The sequence below is a fragment of the Hyla sarda genome, chromosome 11, assembly GCF_029499605.1.
Source record: "Hyla sarda isolate aHylSar1 chromosome 11, aHylSar1.hap1, whole genome shotgun sequence".
In the NCBI taxonomy this organism is placed as follows: Eukaryota; Metazoa; Chordata; class Amphibia; order Anura; family Hylidae; genus Hyla; species Hyla sarda.
In genome coordinates, this window is record NC_079199.1 from 24205660 (window position 1) to 24228702 (window position 23043).

The 23043-nt window shown below is 45.4% G+C and overlaps 1 protein-coding gene across 2 annotated transcripts; it reads right to left on the reverse strand.

Moving 5' to 3' along the window:
• Positions 1–1255: 1255 nt before the first annotated feature.
• On the reverse strand, positions 1256–22843 carry JMJD7 (jumonji domain containing 7). 2 transcript variants are annotated; one of them, XR_008848754.1, is made up of 9 exons: positions 22750–22843; positions 19677–19830; positions 16555–16808; positions 14570–14626; positions 14204–14299; positions 12438–12514; positions 11458–11617; positions 10139–10299; positions 1256–1284 (listed from the first exon to the last, which is right to left on the reverse strand). XR_008848754.1 is itself a non-coding variant. In XM_056545867.1 (8 exons), the coding sequence occupies exons 1-8, from the start codon at positions 22811–22813 to the stop codon at positions 10211–10213; spliced, it is 951 nt and encodes a 316-aa protein (XP_056401842.1). In that variant the 5' UTR covers positions 22814–22843; the 3' UTR covers positions 9794–10210. The 2 variants fall into 2 exon arrangements, 1 of the variants encoding a protein (XP_056401842.1); XM_056545867.1 differs by lacking the exon at positions 1256–1284 and having other exon boundaries at positions 9794–10299.
• Positions 22844–23043: the final 200 nt, after the last annotated feature.

Below are 23043 nucleotides of genomic sequence, written 5' to 3' on the forward strand. Positions count from 1 at the left end.
CAAAACTGTAGCTTTTTGGCAAGTCGAAGAAAGGAAGATGATCCAGCATATGGAAAAATTCAGCTTTATTGTACTTCTTAGAAGCAAAAATTCCCACCAATGAGCACATCAAAGCATCGGGTAAGTCACATCAGCTGTGTGTTTGCAGTCGCAAAAATGAAGCATGAAAACAACACTGTACCTACTTTGAAGCATGGAGGAGACTCGGTTATGTTTTGGGACTTTGCTGCATCTTTCACATGATGTTTCGAATCTGTTCAGGGTATAATGAAATCTCAAGACTATCAAGCCATTTTGGAGTGAAATGTGCTGCCTGATGTAGAAAGCTTGGTCTCCTACAGGAAAATTACCCAAAACACACAGCTAAAGACACCCAAGAATTGCTAAGAGCAAAACATTAGACTATATTGAAGTGGCTTCTCTGAGACCTTATTTGAATCCTGATGCAAACGAAAAGAAGACGGCACTCACCAGCCAGATAGTCGCTTTATTCATGGCTTATATAGCGGTGTGAGGCAGAGGCATCCGGATCTGAATCCTATTCAACATCTGTGGAATCACCTGAAACCTACAGTCTGGAGAAGGCACCAAAGACAGCTGGAGCAGGATCTTATGAGGAGGGGGCCAAGATACCTGCAGTCTGGAGAAGACACCTTCACACCTGAGACAGCTGGAGCAGGATCTTATGAGGAGTGGGCCAAGATACCTGCAGTCTGGAGGAGACACCTTCACACCTGAGACAGCTGGAGCAGGATCTTATGAGGAGGGGGCCAAGATACCTGCAGTCTGGAGAAGACACCTTCACACCTGAGACAGCTGGAGCAGGATCTTATGAGGAGTGGGCCAAGATACCTGCAGTCTGGAGGAGACACCTTCACACCTGAGACAGCTGGAGCAGGATCTTATGAGTGGGCCAAGATACCTGCAGTCTGGAGGAGACACCTTCACACCTGAGACAGCTGGAGCAGGATCTTATGAGTGGGCCAAGATACCTGCAGTCTGGAGGAGACACCTTCACACCTGAGACAGCTGGAGCAGGATCTTATGAGGAGTGGGCCAAGATACCTGTAGTCTGGAGAAGAAACCTTCACACCTGAGACAGCTGGAGCAGGATCTTATGAGGAGTGGGCCAAGATACCTGCAGTCTGGAGAAGACACCTTCACACCTGAGACAGCTGGAGCAGGATCTTATGAGGAGTGGGCCAAGATACCTGCAGTCTGGAGAAGTCACCTTCACACCTGAGACAGCTGGAGCAGGATCTTATGAGGAGTGGGCCAAGATACCTGCAGTCTGGAGAAGACACCTTCACACCTGAGACAGCTGGAGCAGGATCTTATGAGGAGGGGGCCAAGATATCTGCAGTCTGGAGAAGACACCTTCACACCTGAGACATCTGGAGCAGGATCTTATGAGGAGTGGACCAAGATATCTGCAGTCTGGAGAAGACACCTTCACACCTGAGACATCTGGAACAGGATCTTATGAGGAGAGGGCCAAGATACCTGCAGTCTGGAGAAGACACCTTCGCCCCTGAGACATCTGGAGCAGGATCTTATGAGGAGAGGGACAAGATACCTGGAAACAAGGGCAGAAGTCTCACTGAGAGCTACATAAATTGCTTGATAGCAGTGACTGCCTAAAAAAGGTTGTGTAAGAAAATATTAAGTTAAGGGACCATCATTTGTGTCCAGGACAGTTTAATTAATTTGTTTTATAAAATAAAATGATTTGGTTGAACCACAATTCAAAACTAATGTCTGATTTTCATGAGTTCATGTTACGGAAATTATTATTCATTTTAACTTTTCTCAGTTTCAAGTTATTTCAGGAGCATTGTGGGGTTTTTCTGTCTTTAACAGAAGGTTCCAACAATTTGGCCTACATCTGTATACCAAGGTTACTATGCTCTATAGATGCTTTCCCAAATTATTTCATCATAGATATTTTTAGTACTCAGAACTGTCTGGCTATTTGTTAAGTGCAGGATTGTGCAGGATTAATGTGGTATGCCAGAAAATTGGTAAAAGGAAGAGATATATGTGAAATTAAAACAAAAGCAACAATGTATACACATATTGCAGTCAGAAAGTCTTCAGACCATTTCACTTTTTCACATTTTGTTATACTGTGGCCTTGTGATAAAAGAAAAAAAATTCTAGTTCCCCCCAACATTCTGCACTCAGTACCCCATAATAACAAAGTGAAAACAGAAAGTTAGAATGTTAGCTTATTTATTAAAAAGGAAAAACTAATACCTTGCAGTGACAAATGTATTCAGACCCTTTACTCTGTTTTTAGTTGAAGCCCCTTTGTCAGCATTTACACCCTTCAATCTTCTTTGGGATGAGGCCACAAGATTAACACACTACTGAATTTGAGGATTTCTTCTCTGCTGATCCGCAGATCCTCAGAGGCTAGGTTTCCACTTTTTTTTTTACCAAAAATGCCAGAAAAACGGGCAGGAAAACGCCAGCAAAAACTACTGATTTTTCCTGCGTTTTTGCGTTTGAGTGAAAAAGGAGATTTTTTAACACTTGCCGTAAAATCTCTTTCACAAAGGTCTCATTGGGGGACACAGACCGTGGGTGTATGCTGCTGTCTCTAGGAGGTGTGACACTATGGTAATAAAAAAGTCCGCTTCTCCCAGCAGGATATACCCGCCTTCAGGCTCTGAGCTAGTCCTCCCAGAGCAATAGGAGGAGACCAATAGGTCAAAGAAAAAACCCAAACTGTCCGAGAACCAGAAGAAAAAACATAACTGAACACACCCTCGGACAGAGAACCAAAGGAAAAACCCAAAAAGGGCGGGAGCTGTGTCCCCCAATGGATCCTTCGAGAAAGAGATTTTACGGTAAGTGTTAAAAAATCTCCTTTTCTCTATCGGCTCCATTGGGGGACACAGACCGTGGGACATACCAAAGCAGTCCCTTGGGTGGGCAGATAAGTAATCAGGCAGACGGCCGATCCACTGCCGCCTGCAACACTTTACGCCCCAGACTAGCATCAGCCGATGCGAAAGTATGAACCCGGTAAAACCTCGAGAAAGTGTGCAAGACGACCAGGTAGCCGCCTTGCAAATCTGCGAGGCCGAGGCTCTATTCTGGAGAGCCCAGGATGCCCCAACAGAACGTGCGGAATGAGCCACAACCCTGAAAGGAGGAATCTTCCCCTTACAGCGATAGGCTTCCGAAATGGCGGACCGAATTCACCTAGAAATGGTGGCCTTGGAAGCAGGTTGTCCCTTGCGACGACCTTCCGTAAGGACGAAAAAGGAATCACACTGATGAAGTGATGGAGAGATAAGACCGAACAGCCCAAACTATGTCCAGCTTGTGTAGTAAGCGCTCCTTAGGATGAGAAGGAGCTGGGCAAAAGGACGGGAGGACAATGTCCTCATTGAGATGAAAGGCCAAGACCACCTTAGGTAAAAAGGAAGGATCTGGCCGGAAAACGACCTTGTCCAGGTGGATCACCAGAAACGGAGAACGGCAGGAAAGAGTTGCCAATTCAGACACCCTCCGGATGGAGGTGATAGCCACAAGAAACGCCACTTTCCAAGAAAGGAGGCGGAGAAACACCTCTCTAAGGGGCTCAAAGGGTGCACCCTGGAAGGCAATCAGAACCAAATTCAAGTCCCAAGGAGGAGAGGGTGACCGATGAGGAGGAACAGCGTGCGCCACTCCTTGCAGGACGGTCCGGACATGAGGATTAGAAGCCAGGGGCCGCTGAAAAGAACAGCAAGGGCCGAAACCTGACCTTTAAGGGAAATGAGAGACAACCCCAGTTCCAACCCCGACTGCAAAAAGGAGAGAAGACGGGGAACAGAGAAGGTCACCGGGGAGAAGTCCTGAGAGCAAGAAAATAAGACCGCCAAGTATGGAGGAGGGCTTACGAGCCTTGAGCATGGTGCGAATGACTTGGGAAGAGAACCCGCGGGCCCTCAAAACCGCGGTCTCAACCGCCACGCAATCAAATGCAGCGACTGTAAATTGGGGTGGCAAAGAGGACCCTGAGAGAGTAGATCCAGGCGGAGCGTAAGGCGCAGAGGAGCGTCGTCCAGGAGCCTGACTATGTCGGCGTACCACGACCTTCGGGGCCAATCTGGAGCTATCAGAATGGCGGGGACGTCCTCTGCCTTGAGCTTCCTCAGCACCCTGGGAGGGAGTGGAAGAGGAGGGAACAGATAAGGTAGGGCGAACCCCGCCCAAGGAATCACTAGTGCGTCCACGGCCAAGGCCTGAGGGTCCCGGGACTTGGACACAAACAGAAGAATTTTCCGATTGTGCCGGGACGCGAAGATGTCCACGTCCAGAATGCCCCAGAGGTCGCAAGGCTGCGTGAAGACCTCCGGATGAAGAGAGCCAGAGCAGATAGGTCCTCTGGGGGGATCCCGCTAAGATATCCTGATGGAGCTGTTGGCACCACTCCGACAGGGCCTTGGAGACCCATGTCGAGGCGAAGATAGGAAGAAGAGAAGAGCCAGCTGCTTCAGAAGCGAACTTCGCTAAAGATTCTACCTTCTTCTCAGCGGGATCCTTGAAGGCAGCGGCATCTGCCAGAGGCAGTGTAGTCGCCTTAGAGATCCGGGAGATTGGTGGATCCACTGAGGGAGGGGAAGCCACCTTAGTGACAAAGTCGTTGTCAAATGGATAACGCTCTTGAATTGTCTTGACTCCAGTGAATCTCTTGTCTGGATGTTTCCATGCGGATTCCAGAATGTCGTCAAAGTCAGCGTGAGAGCTGAACCTTTGAGGTGCTGGCTTAGTATGATGAAAAGATACTCCTGGATTGACATCCGAAGATCCTGGGTCCTCCAAGTGAAAGGTGTCTCTTATGGCTGTCACCAATGAGTTCACCGTAGAAATTGAGTCCGAGCGGTCCTCTGGGTCAGATGCCGGTTCGGAAGCCTCGTCCACTAGTTCACCAGGGGAATGTGAGTGAGTAGAGGCAGTCCTGGAGGGGGGCGATCCAGACTGCGTACGCAACTCTGGCGTGGCAGAGCGGCGACTCCGAGCACGTCCTCTGGAGGAGCGATGTATGTGCCCAGATGATAGGGGGGGGGGAGGGGGGACCCGCGAGGGGAACGCTCACGTCTATCCGAAGACTCAATGAAAGAGTCAGACGAGGCACCCCTAGCACGCTTGTGAGAGCGTGAAGTACGAGGAGACGAGGAGCCCTCTCAGAGGTCCTGCGAAGGGAAGACCCCTTCAAGGCGGACACCATTTCCCGGGAGGCCTCAGCCACCGAACGGGAGACTTGGGTCAAGTCAGCCATATACTGGGTCAGGGAAGAAAACCAAGCTGGAGGAGCGGCTGAACCCATCGGGACCGAAGGGGCATCAGGGGGCACCAGGGGGTCTGGGGGAGCAGTGGAGCAGGCAGAGCAAGCGGGCTCAGTGGAGCCAGGGATCTTGGTATTACAGTGCTTACAGATATAGTAAGTCACTGAATTCCCAGGTTTCTGATTAGAGGGAGGAACAGCCCTGGGTACGGACATAATGGGGTAAAAAAGAAGACAGGAACTTTCTCAACCTCGTCTGTGTCCCCTGTCAGCTGCAGTGAGGAGAACTCGCTCCGTGCAGCCAGAGACCGAACAAGCCAACCAATAGGGAGGGAGGGGCGTGCCTGGAGCAAGGCACACAGTAACCGACTCCTACCCAAGAAAATCGCGCCCACAGCGCTGATAGGACGCTGCTTCGCACCTCTGAGAGCTCCCAGCCCAATGGGCGGAGCTACAGACCGGCCGAAGAAGAACTGTCATGGCGCCCGCTCCTTGTCCCGAGCGCACCTGCCTAGCTGTATATGCGCTCGGGGGAACAGAGCGGGCGGCCAGAACGCCGGCAGAGGCTGCCGGTGAAAGTAAGCCGGCACTGAAGCGCCCGGCTCGTAACAGCGCCGCGGCTTGCAGCCGTGTATAAGGCGCTGCAAGCATAAGAAAGTAAGCCGGCGCTGAAAGCGCCCGACCCGAAGCAGCGCCGCAGCTGACAGCCGCATATAAAGGTGCCGAATAGTTGCACCAACACACACACATATTAAAGAGCTCCATACCACATGCCCCCCAAAAGTAAGGTGCCTTATAAAAATATGCCCCCTCAGGTGTCGCTGCTCCCCCAGCATAAGTGCAGCCCATGTAAAATCAAGCCCCATACACTGAAGGTGGGCCAAAACAGGGGGTCTCCAGAGGTTGCGAGTCCATACCTATGGGAAAAAAGGGGAAAGTACTTACATCAGTCAGAAGAACTTACCTAATGGAGTCTTCAGTGAAGTCTTCAGTCAGCTTTTTGTCCCTGCATCATGCCTGGCTGCTATGCGCGAGCGAGGCGAGCAGAGAAAAAGGGGGACCCGGACCCATGAGGTACCACCCAGACGCTGACCGTTGGAGAGAGGGGGTTAACAGCGCATATACGCAATGTCTGTGCCCCCTTACTCGCAATGGGGAAACAGTGAACCGCAGTTCCTGAGTCCCCACCTGAAAACGGAAAAGAAAGGGAATAAAAAACTAACACGTCCCTATACTAGGAAAATAAAAAACAGAAGACCTGGACTGGAGAATCCAGACCATGTCCACCTCCTTCAGACACTAAGCTTAAACTGACTAGCTCAGAGCCTGAAGGCGGGTATATCCTGCTGGGAGGAGCCAACTTTTTTTTATCACCATAGTGTCACACCTCCTAGAGACAGCAAGATACACCCACGGTCTGTGTCCCCCAATGGAGCCGATAGAGAAATAGAATTTTTGGCCTCTTTTTGGCATTTTTTTCTAAATTTGTTAGGTACCAAAAAAAAAAAAAAAAAAAAAAAAGGATGCAGTAGGGATAGAAAAGATGTATTTAACAAAGTTTTTCTAACTAAATTTTAATTAACTTTTAAACATTGAGTGAACATTGGGTCACCTCTCTTACCAAGATTTTAATTAACTTTTAAACAGGGACCAATTTATGTGGGCAGGCAGGGCACTAAAAATGTAGCCGACAATAATAAAAATGTAGAAAGGGGCCATTTAAATGTAAAAATATTATATTATTTATAATTAATTTTGTTAAAATTTTTATTAGTAATGTATTTTAATAATGTGTTTAACAAAATGTGTGTTTTTAACTTTTTATTTTTTAGGTAGCACTACTACTCCCAGCATCAAACACACTGTACTATGATCGGAGTAGCAGTACCTGTACTAAGAGACAGATTGCCCTGGGTGTCACTCCTGACATCCGATGGAATCGTCCTATCTAATGCAGAGATGCGGAGTGGCTCTATACAGCGCTCACATCTCTGCTCTGAACTCCGGGCCGGCCAGTGATGTGAATAGAATTCATATTTTCCGCCCAGAGTGGCAGCCAATCCCCGCTCTCAGCGGGAAATATGAATTAGTGATGTGAATTTATATTCACAACACTGGCTGGCCGGAGAACAGAGCAGAGATGCGGAGGACAGGAGAAAGCCGATCCACATTTCAGGGAAGGATGATCGCAGCGGGTGTCAGGAGTGACACATTCTGTGATCTGTCCTTAACTGAAGTACTACTGCTCCCAACATGGAATTTTGCAAGAGCTGGAGGCACATAGCTGGAGATTACACAGCTCTAAAGCAGAGTTTTACAAAGATTGTATCCCCAGCTGTCGCAAAACTACAACTCCCTTCATGGAAGTTGTAGTTTTTGGAACAGCTGAAGGCTGTAGTGATGCAATGGTGATCTCCTATACTGGATACCAATACACTTTACGGATGGTATCCAGTATGCTGCAAAATACAGAGTAGTCTGTCTGCATAAAGACAGATGACCCCTAATGGCGGCTATTTTAATTTTAGATTTTTTAAAGTAAAATTTACATTTTTTTAAATAAATGTATATTTAAAAAAGTCAATTTATCAGTAGTACTACAAAGTATAAAAAGTTTTTCATAATGATAGTGCCTCTAAGTCAGGGCTCTGTCTGGGCCACTCAAGGACATTCAAAGAGTTGTCCCTAAGCCGCTCCTGTGTTGTCTTCAATCTTGGTTTAATCAGAACAGAGAATCTTGTTTCTCACAATCTTAAGGTCCTTTAGGTGTTTTGTTTTTGCAAACTCCAGGCGGCTTTCCTTTTTCTTTTACTGTGAAGAAGCTTCTTTCTGGTCACTCATAAAGCCCAGATTGGTGGTGCGCTGCATTATTGGTTGACTTTCTGAAAGCTTCTCCCATCTGCACAAAGGATCTTTGGAACTCAGCCAGTGTGAACATTAGTCCACCTCTCTTACCAAGGCCCACCTCCCCTAATTACTTAGTCTAGTAACATCATAATATATAAATTTTATTGTCCTGATTTTGAATCCCAAGAATCCAGGAATATCTTATGATGTCTGGGATTTAACAAATTAGCTCCAAAAACATTGAAGTCTCTGATTTACTAATGTATTTCATAATAATCTATTAAACAGGTGGAGGACAAAAAAATACTATACAGTCTCCCCAATATTCAACATCGGGGTGCAAATCTGCTCAATATATGTACAAGCAGACTGAACTGAAGCCCCTTTAAATTCAGTACATTCAATACAAAATATAGCAATGGGCAGAAAGACTGACAGTCTGAGGTAGTTTTTGCTTTTGTAGAGAAGTTGACAGTACACAGGTTACAGTATTTTAGGGTCTATTCACACGGAGCAAACAAATCGTGTATTTTTTGCTGCAGGCTTTCAAACCCCATGATTGGACAGCATTGCATGAATAGACCCATAGGGTAGGAACACACGTTGTAGATACTGTAAGGATTTCTCCCTGGGGATAGCTCTGGGATTGTCCTTGACACAGCCACAGGACACGTTTCCACTTCAATCAGCAGGCAAACAACAGTACTTTATGTCCAGCCGCTCGCCAGCTTTATTAGATAGGTTGCAGGATAAATAAAAAACATAAGACAGGAACAAACAAAACCCTAGACCGTCTAGTCACTAACTACACAATCCAGCTTGCCCTGACTATCAACTGGTGGGCTTTTCCCGTCCAGTTAAACTTATGCCTCCTGCAACCTTCTACTCACTTCTACTTGCTGTGTGTCTCGTACACACTTGGGGCCACTCACAGCCCAGGCTGTGTGTTCCTCGCTAGGACCCCTGCCTCCCCCTACAGCCACCTTGCTGTCTTCTGGGGAGAGCACCAACTATTCTGTCTGACTTCCTTTTAAACACACTTCCCCTTTATGCTACCTCATTAATTAGGCCACAGGTGGAGGTTTGTCCAGGGTTAGCTAGGGAAATACACCCTTCCCTTGCCACAGTGTCACAATATGCTGCAGATTCTCTGCAGCAGAAAATGTGTCATGGGCAGAAGTAGATTCAACTGTAAGGGGATTTATAAAAGGAAAGTATTATACTTCCCCGAGAGCTAGATCCACTTCTGACTTTGGCTAATTTTTTGCTGCAGAAAAACTGCATTGTATCAACAACGTGCTGCCCTACTATGTGGGTTTCACACATGCTGTATAGATGCAGTTTTAAATGCAGTTTTTGCAGCAAACGCCGTTGATTATAAAGGGAGATATATTGGGAAGAATTTACAACTTTTTTTTTTCTTATACACTCCAAGCTTAGCTGAGAATACTGCATCGAAACAACATGTGTGATCCCTCCCCCAAGTGATCAAGTCATGTTCAGTTAAAAGGTGGGGCCCAATGGGGATCGGATTAAGATCAGAGCAACACATATCTCTTTGCTCTTCAGAGCAGTGTTTCCCGACCAGTGTGCCTGCAGATGTTGCAAACCTACAACTCTTAGCATGCCCGGACAAACATGCTGGGAGTTGTAGTTTTGCAACAGCTGAAGGCACACTGGTTGGGAAACACTGCTCTAGAGGATGTCACCTAAATACTTGAGACTATTCATCTTGCAGAAGAAGAACCGTCTGAGCGCACAATCTGAAAAAAAAAACTTCTCAGCCCTTGATAAATTCCCTGGCAATAAATCGAGGCTGCCACTTGGCATCACTTAAAGGGGCACCTGAAAAATGTAATACACTTCCAGCAGAGTCTTAAATGTATATTCATATTTTTGAAAAAATAATTCCCAGGACATCCAGGCTGCAAGACATCCAACATCTGATTCCACATTTCATTCAGATCATCTATATTAATACTCCAATTTCTGGATGCGCTTATTTCACACCTGTCAGTTTGCTTTGTTCCTCACAATTGGAGGCATCTGGTGGCATCGCACAGTTTAATGTTCATAGTCCATTCATGAATTCCTTGTTGCCTCAGTGAGGGAATCCAATAGTTGAAAATAATGATATTTGAGGTCATACTCCATGTCATACCAGTAATTCACTGTGTAAGAAAAAGACAACAATTTAAAAAGTCTAGTGGCCCTGATAGCAACATCCAGTCACTCCTAAGGCGAGCTTAGGGAGGACAGAAACCTCCCGTGGAGCAGAAGGGCATATCAACACTTCCTATGGCCACCATATGCACACAATTCAGCTTTTAGAAATAACTATAAGTCAGTGTTTAAGAAATAACTATAAGGCAGTGTTTTCCAAACAGTGTGTCTCCAGCTGTTGCATAACTACAACTCCCAGCATGCCCAGACAGCCAAAGGCTGTCTGGGCATGATGGGAGTTGTAGTTATGCAACAGCTGGAGACACACTGTTTGGAAAACACTGTCATAAGGTTTGGCACCTTTGTTGCACAAATCTCTGAAAAATCTATTTTATGCATGTAAACGTGGTTATTTTTTTTAGGATATTCATTGATTTTGCAGGTCCCATTCAGAGGAATCAATACAATAAAATACTGCAACAAATCTTCTGCTTGTAAATATACTTTTACATGCTACTCTGCTATTCTCAGTAGGCTTTGTAACCTGACCAGAGATCACTAAATTAAAGGGATACTCTGCTGCCCTGCTTCTGTAGCTTCGCTCCCCAGCGTCCGGAAGTTTATTGTTCCGAACGCTGTGTGCGGGCTTCCGTGTTCAGGGCCGCCCCTCGTGATGTCACGCCCCCCCCTCAACGAAAGTCTAAGGGAATGGGACGGCCGTCGTGCCCCCTTCCCAAAGACTTTCATTGAGGGGGCGGGCGTGACATCACACGGGGCGGGCCTGAACACGGAAGCCCGCACACAGCGTTCGGAACAATAAACTTCCGGATGCTGGGGAGCGAAGCTACGGAAGCAGGGCAGCGGAGTATCCCTTTAAAGGGGCAGAAGAGATAAGCTGGGTGCTATGCCCCTTTCTGCTCAGCGCTTCTCAGAGTGTGGGAATGTGCTGTGTACAGAGTCTATGAAGCCTTCCATGAATCCGTATACTGCACGCTCCGTTTTCCTAAAAATGCAGAGCACAAATGAAGGGTTCCCAGCTTTCAATTGACCACTTCTGCCCCATTGCGTTAGCGATCAAACTTCTAACATGTCATTTTAACAGGTCAGGGGATTCGTAAAAATGATAACCTTTAAGTATGGATTCGGAAAACCTTCCAATGCCTCACCTGCTATACAACCATGGGATTGGCGGACATGATGGAACCAAAGAGAAGGGAGATACAGCATTTCTCCAGCTTTCACAGTCACATGTAGAGGCTGCGTCTCAACATATCCTGGATAGAGACTGGGATCTGGATCCAGAGGGTCAACAGATATCCAAGGTACCTAAAAAAAAAGAGCAAGAACCAGACAGATGTCAAGTATTAAATGGTTCACATACCTTTTCCATATGAATTGGATTATTCATATGTCTATGAAAAAAAAAAATATATATGAATGGTGTCCATGTGCAAATTATTAAAGAGGTACTACCGTGCTGACAACTTATCCCCTATCTAAAGGATAAGGGATAAGTTGCCTGATCGCGTGGGGTCCCGCTGCTGGGGACCCCCCCGCGATCTCGCATGCAGCACCCAGCTGCTGTCTCGCCTCTGCCATAGACTTGCATTGATGGGGCGGAGCGTGACGTCACACGGGGGCGGAGCTGTGACGTTACGATCACCGGCCCCGTCATCAGACCTGGAGCGGATGTTCGCTCCGGGGCCTGATGAGAGCGGGGTGCTGCGTGCGAGATCGCGGGGGTCCCCAAAAGATTTATTGTTGATATTAAAGTCACCAGGGAAAATCCACAAAAATCTTCAGCATGTTTGCTAAATAAATTGATATACTACAGATTTAAAGTGAAACGGTCATCAGTTTCTACACACTAACCGGTTTGTACAGGTGTGTAGTGCGTGTGACACTGATGATAACGATACTTACCTGTCCCCAATCCATAGTCCCATTGACCGGTTATTTTCGTTGTTTGGGCAGCAGGCTTGGTGGGCGAGCAAAGCTTCATAAGCACTCTGTGAAATCTGCAGTATATCATCCCCATGTGGGTATTCTTACCCTTCTTTAACCATTATTAGAGAAGTAATGTGTCTTGTATACTCCTGTAGATGCACATATTAGGTCTTAAAGTGAGTGACTGTCTATGAATTACCATGGCTGGGGACTCATCATCTATAACGTCAAATGTTCCGTCTTCATTTACTTTGTATGTGGCCGGCTGGTACATTTCTAAAACAGAATGCAAAACTGGTAAATATCACTGTAACATAGGAGGATGTTAGGGATGTCCCGATACTAGTATCGGTGCAGATACTGGGCATTTGCATGGTATCGGGGACTCTAATGTCCCCGATACCATGTCCGAACACAGCCCCGCTCCGCTGTCCCGATCGCATCATGGCGTCCTATGGAGGAGCATGTGACACACACGTCACTCCCCTGCACCCAGCGTAACGCTACGGAGGAAGCAGAGTGACGTGTATGTATGTATCCTCCATAGGATGCCATGATGCGATCGGGAGAACGGGACAGCAGAACTGCAACACCTGAGGACAGCCGCAGGTGAGCACTGTCTACAAGAAGAGGGGGGGGAAGCTGTTGTCTACAAGGGGGGCAAGGGGGGGGGGGCGCTGTCTACAAGGGGGGATCCCTGTCTACAAGGAGGGGGCCCACTGTCTACAAGGGGAGGCCTGCTGTCTGTAAGGGGGACAAGAGGGAGCATTGTCTACAAGGGGGGGGGGGGCCTGTTGTCCACAAGGTGGACACGGGGGCGGCGCTGTCTACAAGGGGGACAAGAGGGGGTGCTGTCTACAAGAGGGGGGGCGCGGTCTACAAGAGGGGGGGCGCGGTCTACAAGAGGGGGGCTGCGGTCTACAGGGGGGCTGCGGTCTACAGGGGGGCTGCGGTCTACAGGGGGGCTGCGGTCTACAGGGGGGCTGCGGTCTACAGGGGGGCTGCGGTCTACAGGGGGGCTGCTACTAATGTCTGCAACTATCTATACTACCTACAAGGGGATACTACCTACTATTAAAGGCAATCTTACAGCAGAGTCACCTGCACTAATTTGAATTTATAGGTAGATAGTGCAGGTGACCCGGTTCCTACCGCTGCTCACCATGTGAACGTCAGCACAATTGCTCCGGAGACAATGCAAATTCCCTGTTCTGTCCAATGGAGAAGAGAGAAATCTTTTCTCATAATACAGCAGCCGCCTCCATTGTACACAACAATAACCCACATATCAGCACGGTAAGCAGCGCCAGAAACTGGGTCACCCTGAGGTGCCTTTAAAATAAAAGTACTCGCACTTGGTATCAGCGAGTACTAGAATTAAACTATTGGTACTCATACTCGGTCTTAAAAAAATGGTATTGAGACATCCCTAGAGGATGTCATACAAAATATTCTTAATTTAAGACTAGGTCCACACCACGTTTTTGTCTCTGGTTCACTGCCTTCTTTACAGTCCGTTTAATTTAGCTGTATGCAAAAATGTGGTCAACCACACTATTGAGCAGGTGGAAAAAAAATAGGTCTGTTACAGTTTTTATTTTCTTTTATAATGTAAGTCAATGGGAAACAGATGATGCTGTATGACATACAGCAGCATCCATTAACATATGTTTTTTCTTTAAAATGTATACATCAACGAACAGCAACAACGTGGTGTGAACTTACTCTAAGATGACAGAACACAGCAGCCAATTGACGGACACCAAATCACTAAAGATACACTAAGGCTCCGACCTGCTTTTAACAACTTTAGAGACAGTGTTTACTACTTATTAAATAACAATATAATGATATTCACTTAGAAAAGTAACACATATGATACAAAAGTAAAAATATAGTCAAGTAGTTTACAAAAATCTGATACACCTATGTAGACTTACAAATACACAGTCACATTGGACATACCATAGGGTATAAAAGGGCGGTCACTTGGTGGGTGAAGAGTAAAATGCTTCTCTCCTGAAATGACGCAGTAAAGGTTCTCATAGTGATCTTTGTGCACTGTAAGAAATTGACATCACTTCAGCTGCAAAATCACTTTCAGGAAATTAGGACAAAATAATACAACAAGATCTTAGGAACAGGCAAAGTACAGGGTACATGCATTATGTTATACACATGCCGCTCATACAGCTCACACATCAAGCTCATATACATTTTGTGAGACTGTTCTCCATGAATGTAAATGACACTCTCAATTAATGTATCACAATCAGTATATTTGCTTTCACCATTAAAAGCCTTTACCGGAAATAAAGTGTGTATACTCACAGGATGTTATCGCTGCAGATTCTCCCAGCCAGAAATTTACAGCATCAGGACGTTTCCCTGTACCAGTAAGAAAAAACAAAAAACAAAAAAACATCTTTCTTCATCAAAATAAATGTTGTGAAAGAGAAATTGATAGTATTTTTTCTCTTGATTTCAGTGCATTCAGGTTAGGAAAACAAAGTGACCACGTTCGGACACAACTGTTCACCTTAAAGGGGTATTCCAGGAAAAAACTTTTTTGTATAAATCAACTGGCTCCAGAAAGTTAAACAGATTTGTAAATGACTTCTATTGAAAAATCTTAATCCTTTCAGTACTTATGAGCTTCTGAAGTTAAGGTTGTTCTTTTCTGTCTAAATCCTCTCTGATGACAACTGTCTCGGGAAACGCCCAGTTTAGAAGAGGTTTGAAATGGGGATTTGCTTCTAAACTGGGCGTTTCCCGAGACAGGTGTCATCAGAGAGGATTTAGACAGAAAACAACAACCTTAACTTCAGAAGCTCATAAGTACTGAAAGGATTAAGATTTTTTTTTATAGAAGTCATTTACAAATCTGTTTAACTTTCTGGAGCCAGTTGATATATAAAAAAAAAGTTTTTTTTCCTGGAATACCCCTTTAAATATCACCACTAGGGTTTAGGGTGCATTCACATCTAGGATTTGTTGATTCAGCAGCCAAATATGGAGGACGAATTTCAAAGCTGCTTCCTGCTGGATCAACGCTGGACCCCATTGGTTTAATGAGCCAGTCAGGAAGAGTTTTAAACCCATATACGGTGAAAAAATGAGCCAACAGGAGATATAGCCTGATTTTAGGCAGCTTATTAAAATTAATGAGGTACGGCATGGATCCAGCAGCGATACGGCAAGAGGTGGTTTTGAAATTCTCTCGCTGTATCCACAAATCCAAGATGTCAATGCAATCTAACTTATATCAGCATATTCTAACCTGTGGCCCTGCAGCTGCTATGGAACTACACTACAGGAATGTAAGAGCTATACTACAGCCGGGTAAATGGTGCCGAGCACTGAGACCATAGTAGCTTCTCACATGCTGAAAAGGTTATGGGGCCCATTTATTAACACTTGCGTTTCATACTTCGGTATAAATCTTAATCATGTCAACATCTTGGACTGTTTTTAAAGTGTTATTTGACATGTCTGTGTGATAGGTCACTAACACAAGATGGGAGAAGCACAAGTGTGAGCGCTTCACTCCCCAGCTCACTGCTCTCCCTGACTCACTACATAAGATGGACTCCATAGACTTACAAGACCACAAGGGATCAGAACTTTTGATATGTCTCCATGACGTGTTAAATGTATTGTAAAATAACAGTAAGGGTATGTGCACAACATGGAATCTCTGCCCATTGATATTCTGGGTCGGCTATGTCTGAGCGACCGCAGCAAAAATCATTTGGTGCTAGGAACGTGCGGACCTGCGCTGCCACCACTGACGGAATACAATCCGCGCATAATTTCACTGAAAGAATGAACTTGTAAATTTTTTGGGCGGGTGAATTCCCGTGGTGGGATTTTCTGCTGCTAAAATTCTGCAGTGTGAATGGGTCAACAGAAGACCCATTCACACCAATAATAGATCAGAACAGCGGAATTCCGTGTGAAGATTCCATAGTGTGAACATACCCTAATGTTTTCAATCCAAAAACTAAATCTACGACTGCTGTGATCATGCTTCAATTTCAGTCACTTTGTGGGTCAATTTCTGGCTTGAACTTTTCGGACTATATTTTTGACAATGTCCCCTCCCACTATCCCTACCCACCTATCGAACCACTTTTGTAGCAAAAAGTTGTAAATTATGGTGCAAAATATATTATACACCGTAGTTTGATACTTTATTACACCAAGAACGAGCACAAATGGTTTGAACAATTCACCCCCCTATTGCGTCTACTTTTACTTGACACATGTGAACTCCAGACAAGGGAACCTCCCCTGACCAAACGGCAGCATTTTACCTAGAGCTTCACTCATCCACGGAATGTGACTGTCCACATCTGCAATAAGTTCAGGAAACTCTTCTGTGAGGTTTGAGCACTGTTTCTGGATGTAGAAGACACCTGGAGGATTTGTTTTCTTCTCTATAATATCCAGAAAATCTGCAAAAACCATTGTTCTTTCCTCTGGCATAACAAACTTGTTGTCATATATGGCATCCGCATATCCATTGGGAGTGACGGCTACACTGACAGTCTTAGATCCGACACATTTCCTTTATGTAAAAAAAAAAAAAAGTCAGTATGGTTTGTCACTGATAGTTCTAGGTTTAAAGAGGTACTCCACCCCTAGGCATCTTATCCCCTATCCAAAGGATGTCTCCCCACCCCCTCAATGCAAGTCTATGGGAGTGGGTGTGACAGCCGTCACGCCTGCTCCCATAGACTTGCACTGAGGGGGCAGGGCGTGATGTCACAATCTTCCGTCCCCGTGGTCGGGAGCCAGACCGTCCAGCGCTTCTGGAGCAGTAACAGGTGGGTGCTGCGTGCTATATTGCGGGGGTCCCCAGCGGCGGGACCCCCGCGATCAGACATCTTATCCCCTATCCTTTGGATAGGGGATAAGATGTCTAGGGGTTGAGTACCCCTTTAAATTCACTATACAGAGCTGTAACTCATAGGTTTCTATAGTGCAAACCTTTGGTGTATGTTGTAAAGAGCTTAAAGGGGTACTCCAGGGAAGTTAACGAAAATAAATATGCCCCAAAGCCACCACAATACCTGTTCTGTGTCCCCTGTAGTTATCCATGTGATTTTGGCAGCTCCTTTGGCCCCTGATGTCTCCTAAATACTTTTTCCTTGTTTGCTGTACAGAGACTACAACTCCCAGAATTCAGTGGAGTTCTGTGTAATGGCTGTCAGCCAACTGCTTTCACTATCTGTGTGCAGGCTTACACTGCAGATCTCTCTCACACACACACACACACATATATATATATATATATATATATATATATATATATATATATATATATATATATATATATATATATATATATATATATATGTATATATATATATATATATATATACATACATACACACACACACACACACACACACACACACACCACACACACACACACACACTGGGGGAGATTTATCAAACTGTGTGAGAGAAAAAGTGGAGGGATTTTCCCACAGTGACCAGCTAACAAGCTGAGGTAAAGTGAAAGCTGAGCTGTGATTGGCTGCATATGGGGAAATCTCTCCACTTTCTCTCTCGCACAGTTTGATAAATCTGGACCACTGTACATGTCTTTTCTTTTAAACTTTGCCTCCTCCTGCTATAAATCTTTCTGAATGGCAGCATATTCAAAAGGAAAAAAGCAGCTAAGCTCAGTTGTGACTAAAAATCTTCAATGCTTTTCTCTCACACAGGGGGGGCTGTACAGCCAGAGCTCTAGCCCAATCAGAAATCAGACATAGATCAGGTGATGTTGTCTTGATGGGAGGGGCTGCTCTCACTGAGGAGACAACATGGATCAAAAAAATGAATTTTTCTCTCACTTCCTGCATGTAAGTGACAGCTGAAAGAGGAAAACTGTTGTATATAGCTAATGAATTATATTTAGACAAATTCATAGGTTGGTGAGAGGGAAAGAATGGGCTATGGATTTAGTTCCCTGGAGTAACCCTTCAAGTCTACCAAAATAAAAAACAGATTGTTTATGGTTTCCACTTGCTTTCACATTATGCAGAGCAGAACAAAAAAGCTTCCTGATGGATTTTAGGTTATTGAGTAGTTGCAATGCATAAAGGTACATGGGCACTAAAAGTACAATCTACAACAGTGTTTCCCAACCAGTTTGCATTCAGCTGTTGCAAAACTACGACTCCCAGGATGCCCAGACAGCCTTCAGCTGCTGAGAGTCAGGCTACATTCACATATTATACTGACAGCGATGTGCCAACAAAACATGACGATGCTAGGACCGCTCGGAAATGACCAGTCTCAAAGATGGTAATGCATTTCTGTGCGGACTCTGCAGAAAGAATAGACATGTTTGGTCTTTCTACATATGCCAGAATCAGAATTTCCACACCAGAAACATCTGGCGCAGAAATTTTGCCGTGTGCATAGCGCAACAGAATTCCACTGAAATCAATGGGACTCTACTGCAGCAGAATGTCATGTGGAATTCTTCTGCAGAATTCCACATGGAAATTCCATTGTGTGAACATAACTTTATAGTTTTGCAACAGCTGGAGGCACAGCGGTTGGAAAACTATGACCCAGATTGTGTCATTACCTTTTCGCAACAATGCATACAAAGTAAATGAAAGGTGAAGCTTCACTTCAAAAAATATCTACAGTGGTCCCTCAAATTACAATATTAATTGGTTCCAGGACGACCATTGTATGTTGAGACCATAACTCTATGGAAACCTGGTAATTGGTTCCGAAGCCCCAAAATGTCACCCAAAAGAGGAAAAGGTGAGGAATAAACACAAATAAGTAGATAACTAATAGAGATAAAGCAAATCCTTACATATAAAAGTAATAAAGATCTGCTGGGAGCTGTAATCACTCTCCATGTAGAGGACAGGAGCTTCTTCAGGGTCCTGAACAGTACAAAGTGTCCTAAAAAAGTACCATGGAGCCGCCCTCACCTGGTGTCCAAAGGAGCAGCTAACCCTGGTACAGGTAAAGAGTACAGAACATGTAATACCTCCCTGTACTGTAGGGGGCGCTACCAGACACCAGTCAGTGCATGCACTTCAGTAATACAGATGTTTTACCAGTGAATGCCCATTCTGATTGGTCAGTTCTTCCAGTACATTGTATGTTGAGTCTGGTTTTAAGTTACAATGGTCCAGAAAAGAACATTGTATGTTGAGGCCATTGTAAGTTGAGGGATCACTGTATGTGTTTAAAAATGGTTTAAGGGGGTCGTCTAAAAGTTGTAACCCCTGTCTCTCCAGTGTCCAATGTCTTGAATACTTTTTTTTTCAGTAATAACATACCGTACATACATGTGAACAGAAGTGGCCTAAGTGCTCATTATAGTTATTACTGCGCAAAAGTGAAGAAAAGAAACATCACCTATACCTGCAATACACTAGAACTACAGCTGTCGTACCGGAGATAATCTAGCGTCCATTTGTGCAGCGCAGGCCAGTGGCTGAAGGCATTGCGTATAATACACGGTCTGTTCGGACTCAGCCATTCCCTATGAAACTGCAGAGGAGAGGGCGGCTCTTCTAGATATGGGACACAGTCCGTTCCATGTAGATCTGCAGAGAGAAGAACACAAGTGTCACCTGTAGGTCATACACGCTTCTTCTAAGGCTGAATTCACACCGCATGTTTGTCTAATGGTCTATTCATATGTACAGTATCCTGAGCAGATTTGATACACTGGATTTTAAGCTGAAGATTTCAACGTAAACTAAATTACTGAACACAGATTAAAATCCTGAACATCAAATCTGCGCAGAATACTGTAAGTCTGAATACAACCATACGAGTGAATTTTGCTGCAGATTTTAGTGTGTATTTTTGCGGATTTTCAGCAGCTCTTTTTTAGCTGCTTATTCTCCACAGATTTTTATCTGCTGCTTATTTTTTGCTGGTAAGTCAATGATAAAATAAGCAGCTGAAAATAAGTAGCAGAAAAGCAAAAGCAGCAGATTAGCTGCGGAAAATCCACACGAAAATTTGCTCGTGTGAACGAGTCCTAAGGGTGCGTTCACAGGGGCATATTTGTCAGCGGATCCGCAGCTGCAGATCCGCTGACAAGGCCCCTTAAGTGCTGCCCTCTTTGTGCCTACTAATATCGGCAATCCACCGCTACCAGCAGCAAACACATTGTGAAGTGTGAGTCGCAGTTTATCCGCACATCGCTGCTGCTCCCCCGGCTCCCTGAGCTACACAGAGAGCGGCTGCGATGTGTGCGAGTACACTGCAGGGTAACTCGCACATCGCAGTGTGTCTGCTGGTAGCGGCGGATTGCCACTATTAGCAGGCACAAAGAGGGCAGCACTTTAGGGGCCTTGTCAGCAGATCCGCAGCTGCAGATCCGCTGACAAATATGCCCGTGTGAACGTACCCTAAAGGAGAAAAAGCATACAGTAAGGGATGCTTAAAGGAGTACTCAGAGTATTCCTGCTCGGGCTGCAAAAAAAAAAAAAAATGAAAATGAACCATCTCTCACCTTCCTGGGTTCCCGCGGAGCGTCACTACAGCTGATCGGTCCTCCAGTCCATATCCTTCATACTTCCAGGTGTAACGAAGCGTCACATGGCGATCAGCCTATCGCCGGCCGCCGCGATGTTCTGCCTCGGCCAGCGATAGGCTGATCGCCATGTGACGCTTCGTTACACCCGGAAGTATGAAGAAGATGGACCGGAGGACCGATCAGCTGTATTGGCGCTCCGGGGGAACCCAGGAAGGTGAGAGATTTTTTTTGCAGCCCGGGAAGGACGGAGCAGAAATACTCTGCACCAGAGTACTCCTTTAACCCCTTCCTGCTATGGGACATATGCATTACGTATTAATCACAGCCGAGAACCCGCTGCAGCTGCCGGTCGCGTAAATCCCAGCAGCATTAACCCAATAGATGCCATGATCAATCCTGATCACAGCATCTATGGTGTTGACAGGGAAAGGGTGGCCTCCCTGTCTGCCAACTACGGAAGCCGTAGGCTGGATCTCACAGGCTGTAGCGTCTGCAGCTCATCATGTCATACTGTGCTGCAGTACAAATGTATTGCTGCATAGTATAACCTGTAAAAAGTTCTTCAATAAAAATATGAAGTGAAAAAAATTTAATAAAAAGCTCCATTCCCAATAAAAGTATTTTTCTTTTACTGTTGTCTCTGACCTTTCCCTGCATTCCACAAAGCCAGAGAAAATGGCCCTGATTTATGTCTGTAAACCCAACCTGTTTTGTGCGCCAGAATTTGGCACATTGCACCACAAATTGTGTCTGTAGGGAATTAAAGGGGTACTCCGCTGCTCACTGTTTGGAACAAACTGTTCTGAATGCTGGCGCCGGGAGCTCGTGACATCATAGCCCCGCCCCCATCATGATGTCACACCATGCCCCCCTCAATGCAAGTCTACGGGAGGGGGCGTCACGCCCCCACCCATAGACTTGCATTGAGGGGGGCATGGAGTGACATCATGATGGGGGCGGGGCTATGACGTCACGAGCTCCCGGCACCAGCGGAGTACCCCTTTAAAACTCACAAAGAAAACTACACACCACTCTTAGTAAATCAGAGCCAATATGTCTTTAGTCACATGGTCTCTAGAGGGCAGGTGGAAGGGATTTACTGAAATATGCACCGGAGGAAAAGGGTCGTGTGGCTTTCAAAACACATCAGGAAAGATTTATCAAAACCTGTGTAGAGAAAAAGTTGATAGCTTCTTTCATTTCTTTGTGTCCTAGACTGTGTGCACCTAAAAAATGCTGCAGCAAGGTTGTTTTTTCTACTTTTTTTGGCGACATATTTGCATTTGTGATCCTACGTTTCTTCCACTCTAGCCGAGCACCATAATACAGACTTGTGGTTGTATACTGAGTGCATATGGGACTTGTAGTGCTGACAGGGGTCATTTCCATGTGAATATATATATATATATATATATAGTAAATTTGAGTAGCCGTATTAGTCCAGTAATGCAAATCATAAAATGTTGCAGTATCTTGTAACACCTTTTTTATTGGACTAACAGCATTTTGTAGAGACGGGCTTTCTGATAAAGGGAGGAATCCCGAAAACTTGTCTCTACAAAATGCTATTAGTCCAATAAAAAAGGTATTACAAGATACTGCAACATTTTATGATATATATATATATATATATATATATATATATATATATATCTCCTTTGTCTTAATATAATATAACATAAGTACAACTCCCATCATGCCCTTACAGCTGTAGAACAGGTTGGGGTAAGACTGTAATTACATACTGGGAGATGTCATTTGGCAACAGCTGGAGACACAGTTAGGAAAACACTTCAGTAGAATCCGTTGCTTTGGTGATACGCTATAAATACATATGCAGCTGGCTCCCCCTAGTGGCGACTGTGTTTACATGTATGACTGACGTAAAGTATTCCCTTCAGTAAACACGTCGTGAAGTCCCCGCAGTGTAAAATACAGGACGGGGAGACGTGACCTACTAGGCCCCTACACTCACCCCGGACCTCCTCAGAGAAGCGCCGCAGACTCCCCCACACCGAACCCCGGGCCGCCGCCGCCATGCTGCCCCACACACTCAGAGGACCCACTGTCACGTGACTTGTCAGCGAGTCACTGAGCTTTACAGCTGCTTACACTGCGTAGTATATGTGCAGCACTACCGGACAGCGCCACCTACTGGGATCCTCCTCTGGTTTTACAATCTACAAAATCAAACGTTAGCTGAGGCGATGAACTGTAATAAATACGATATACAAAGTAGATGGAATATAATAGGAAAGAGGATGTTATA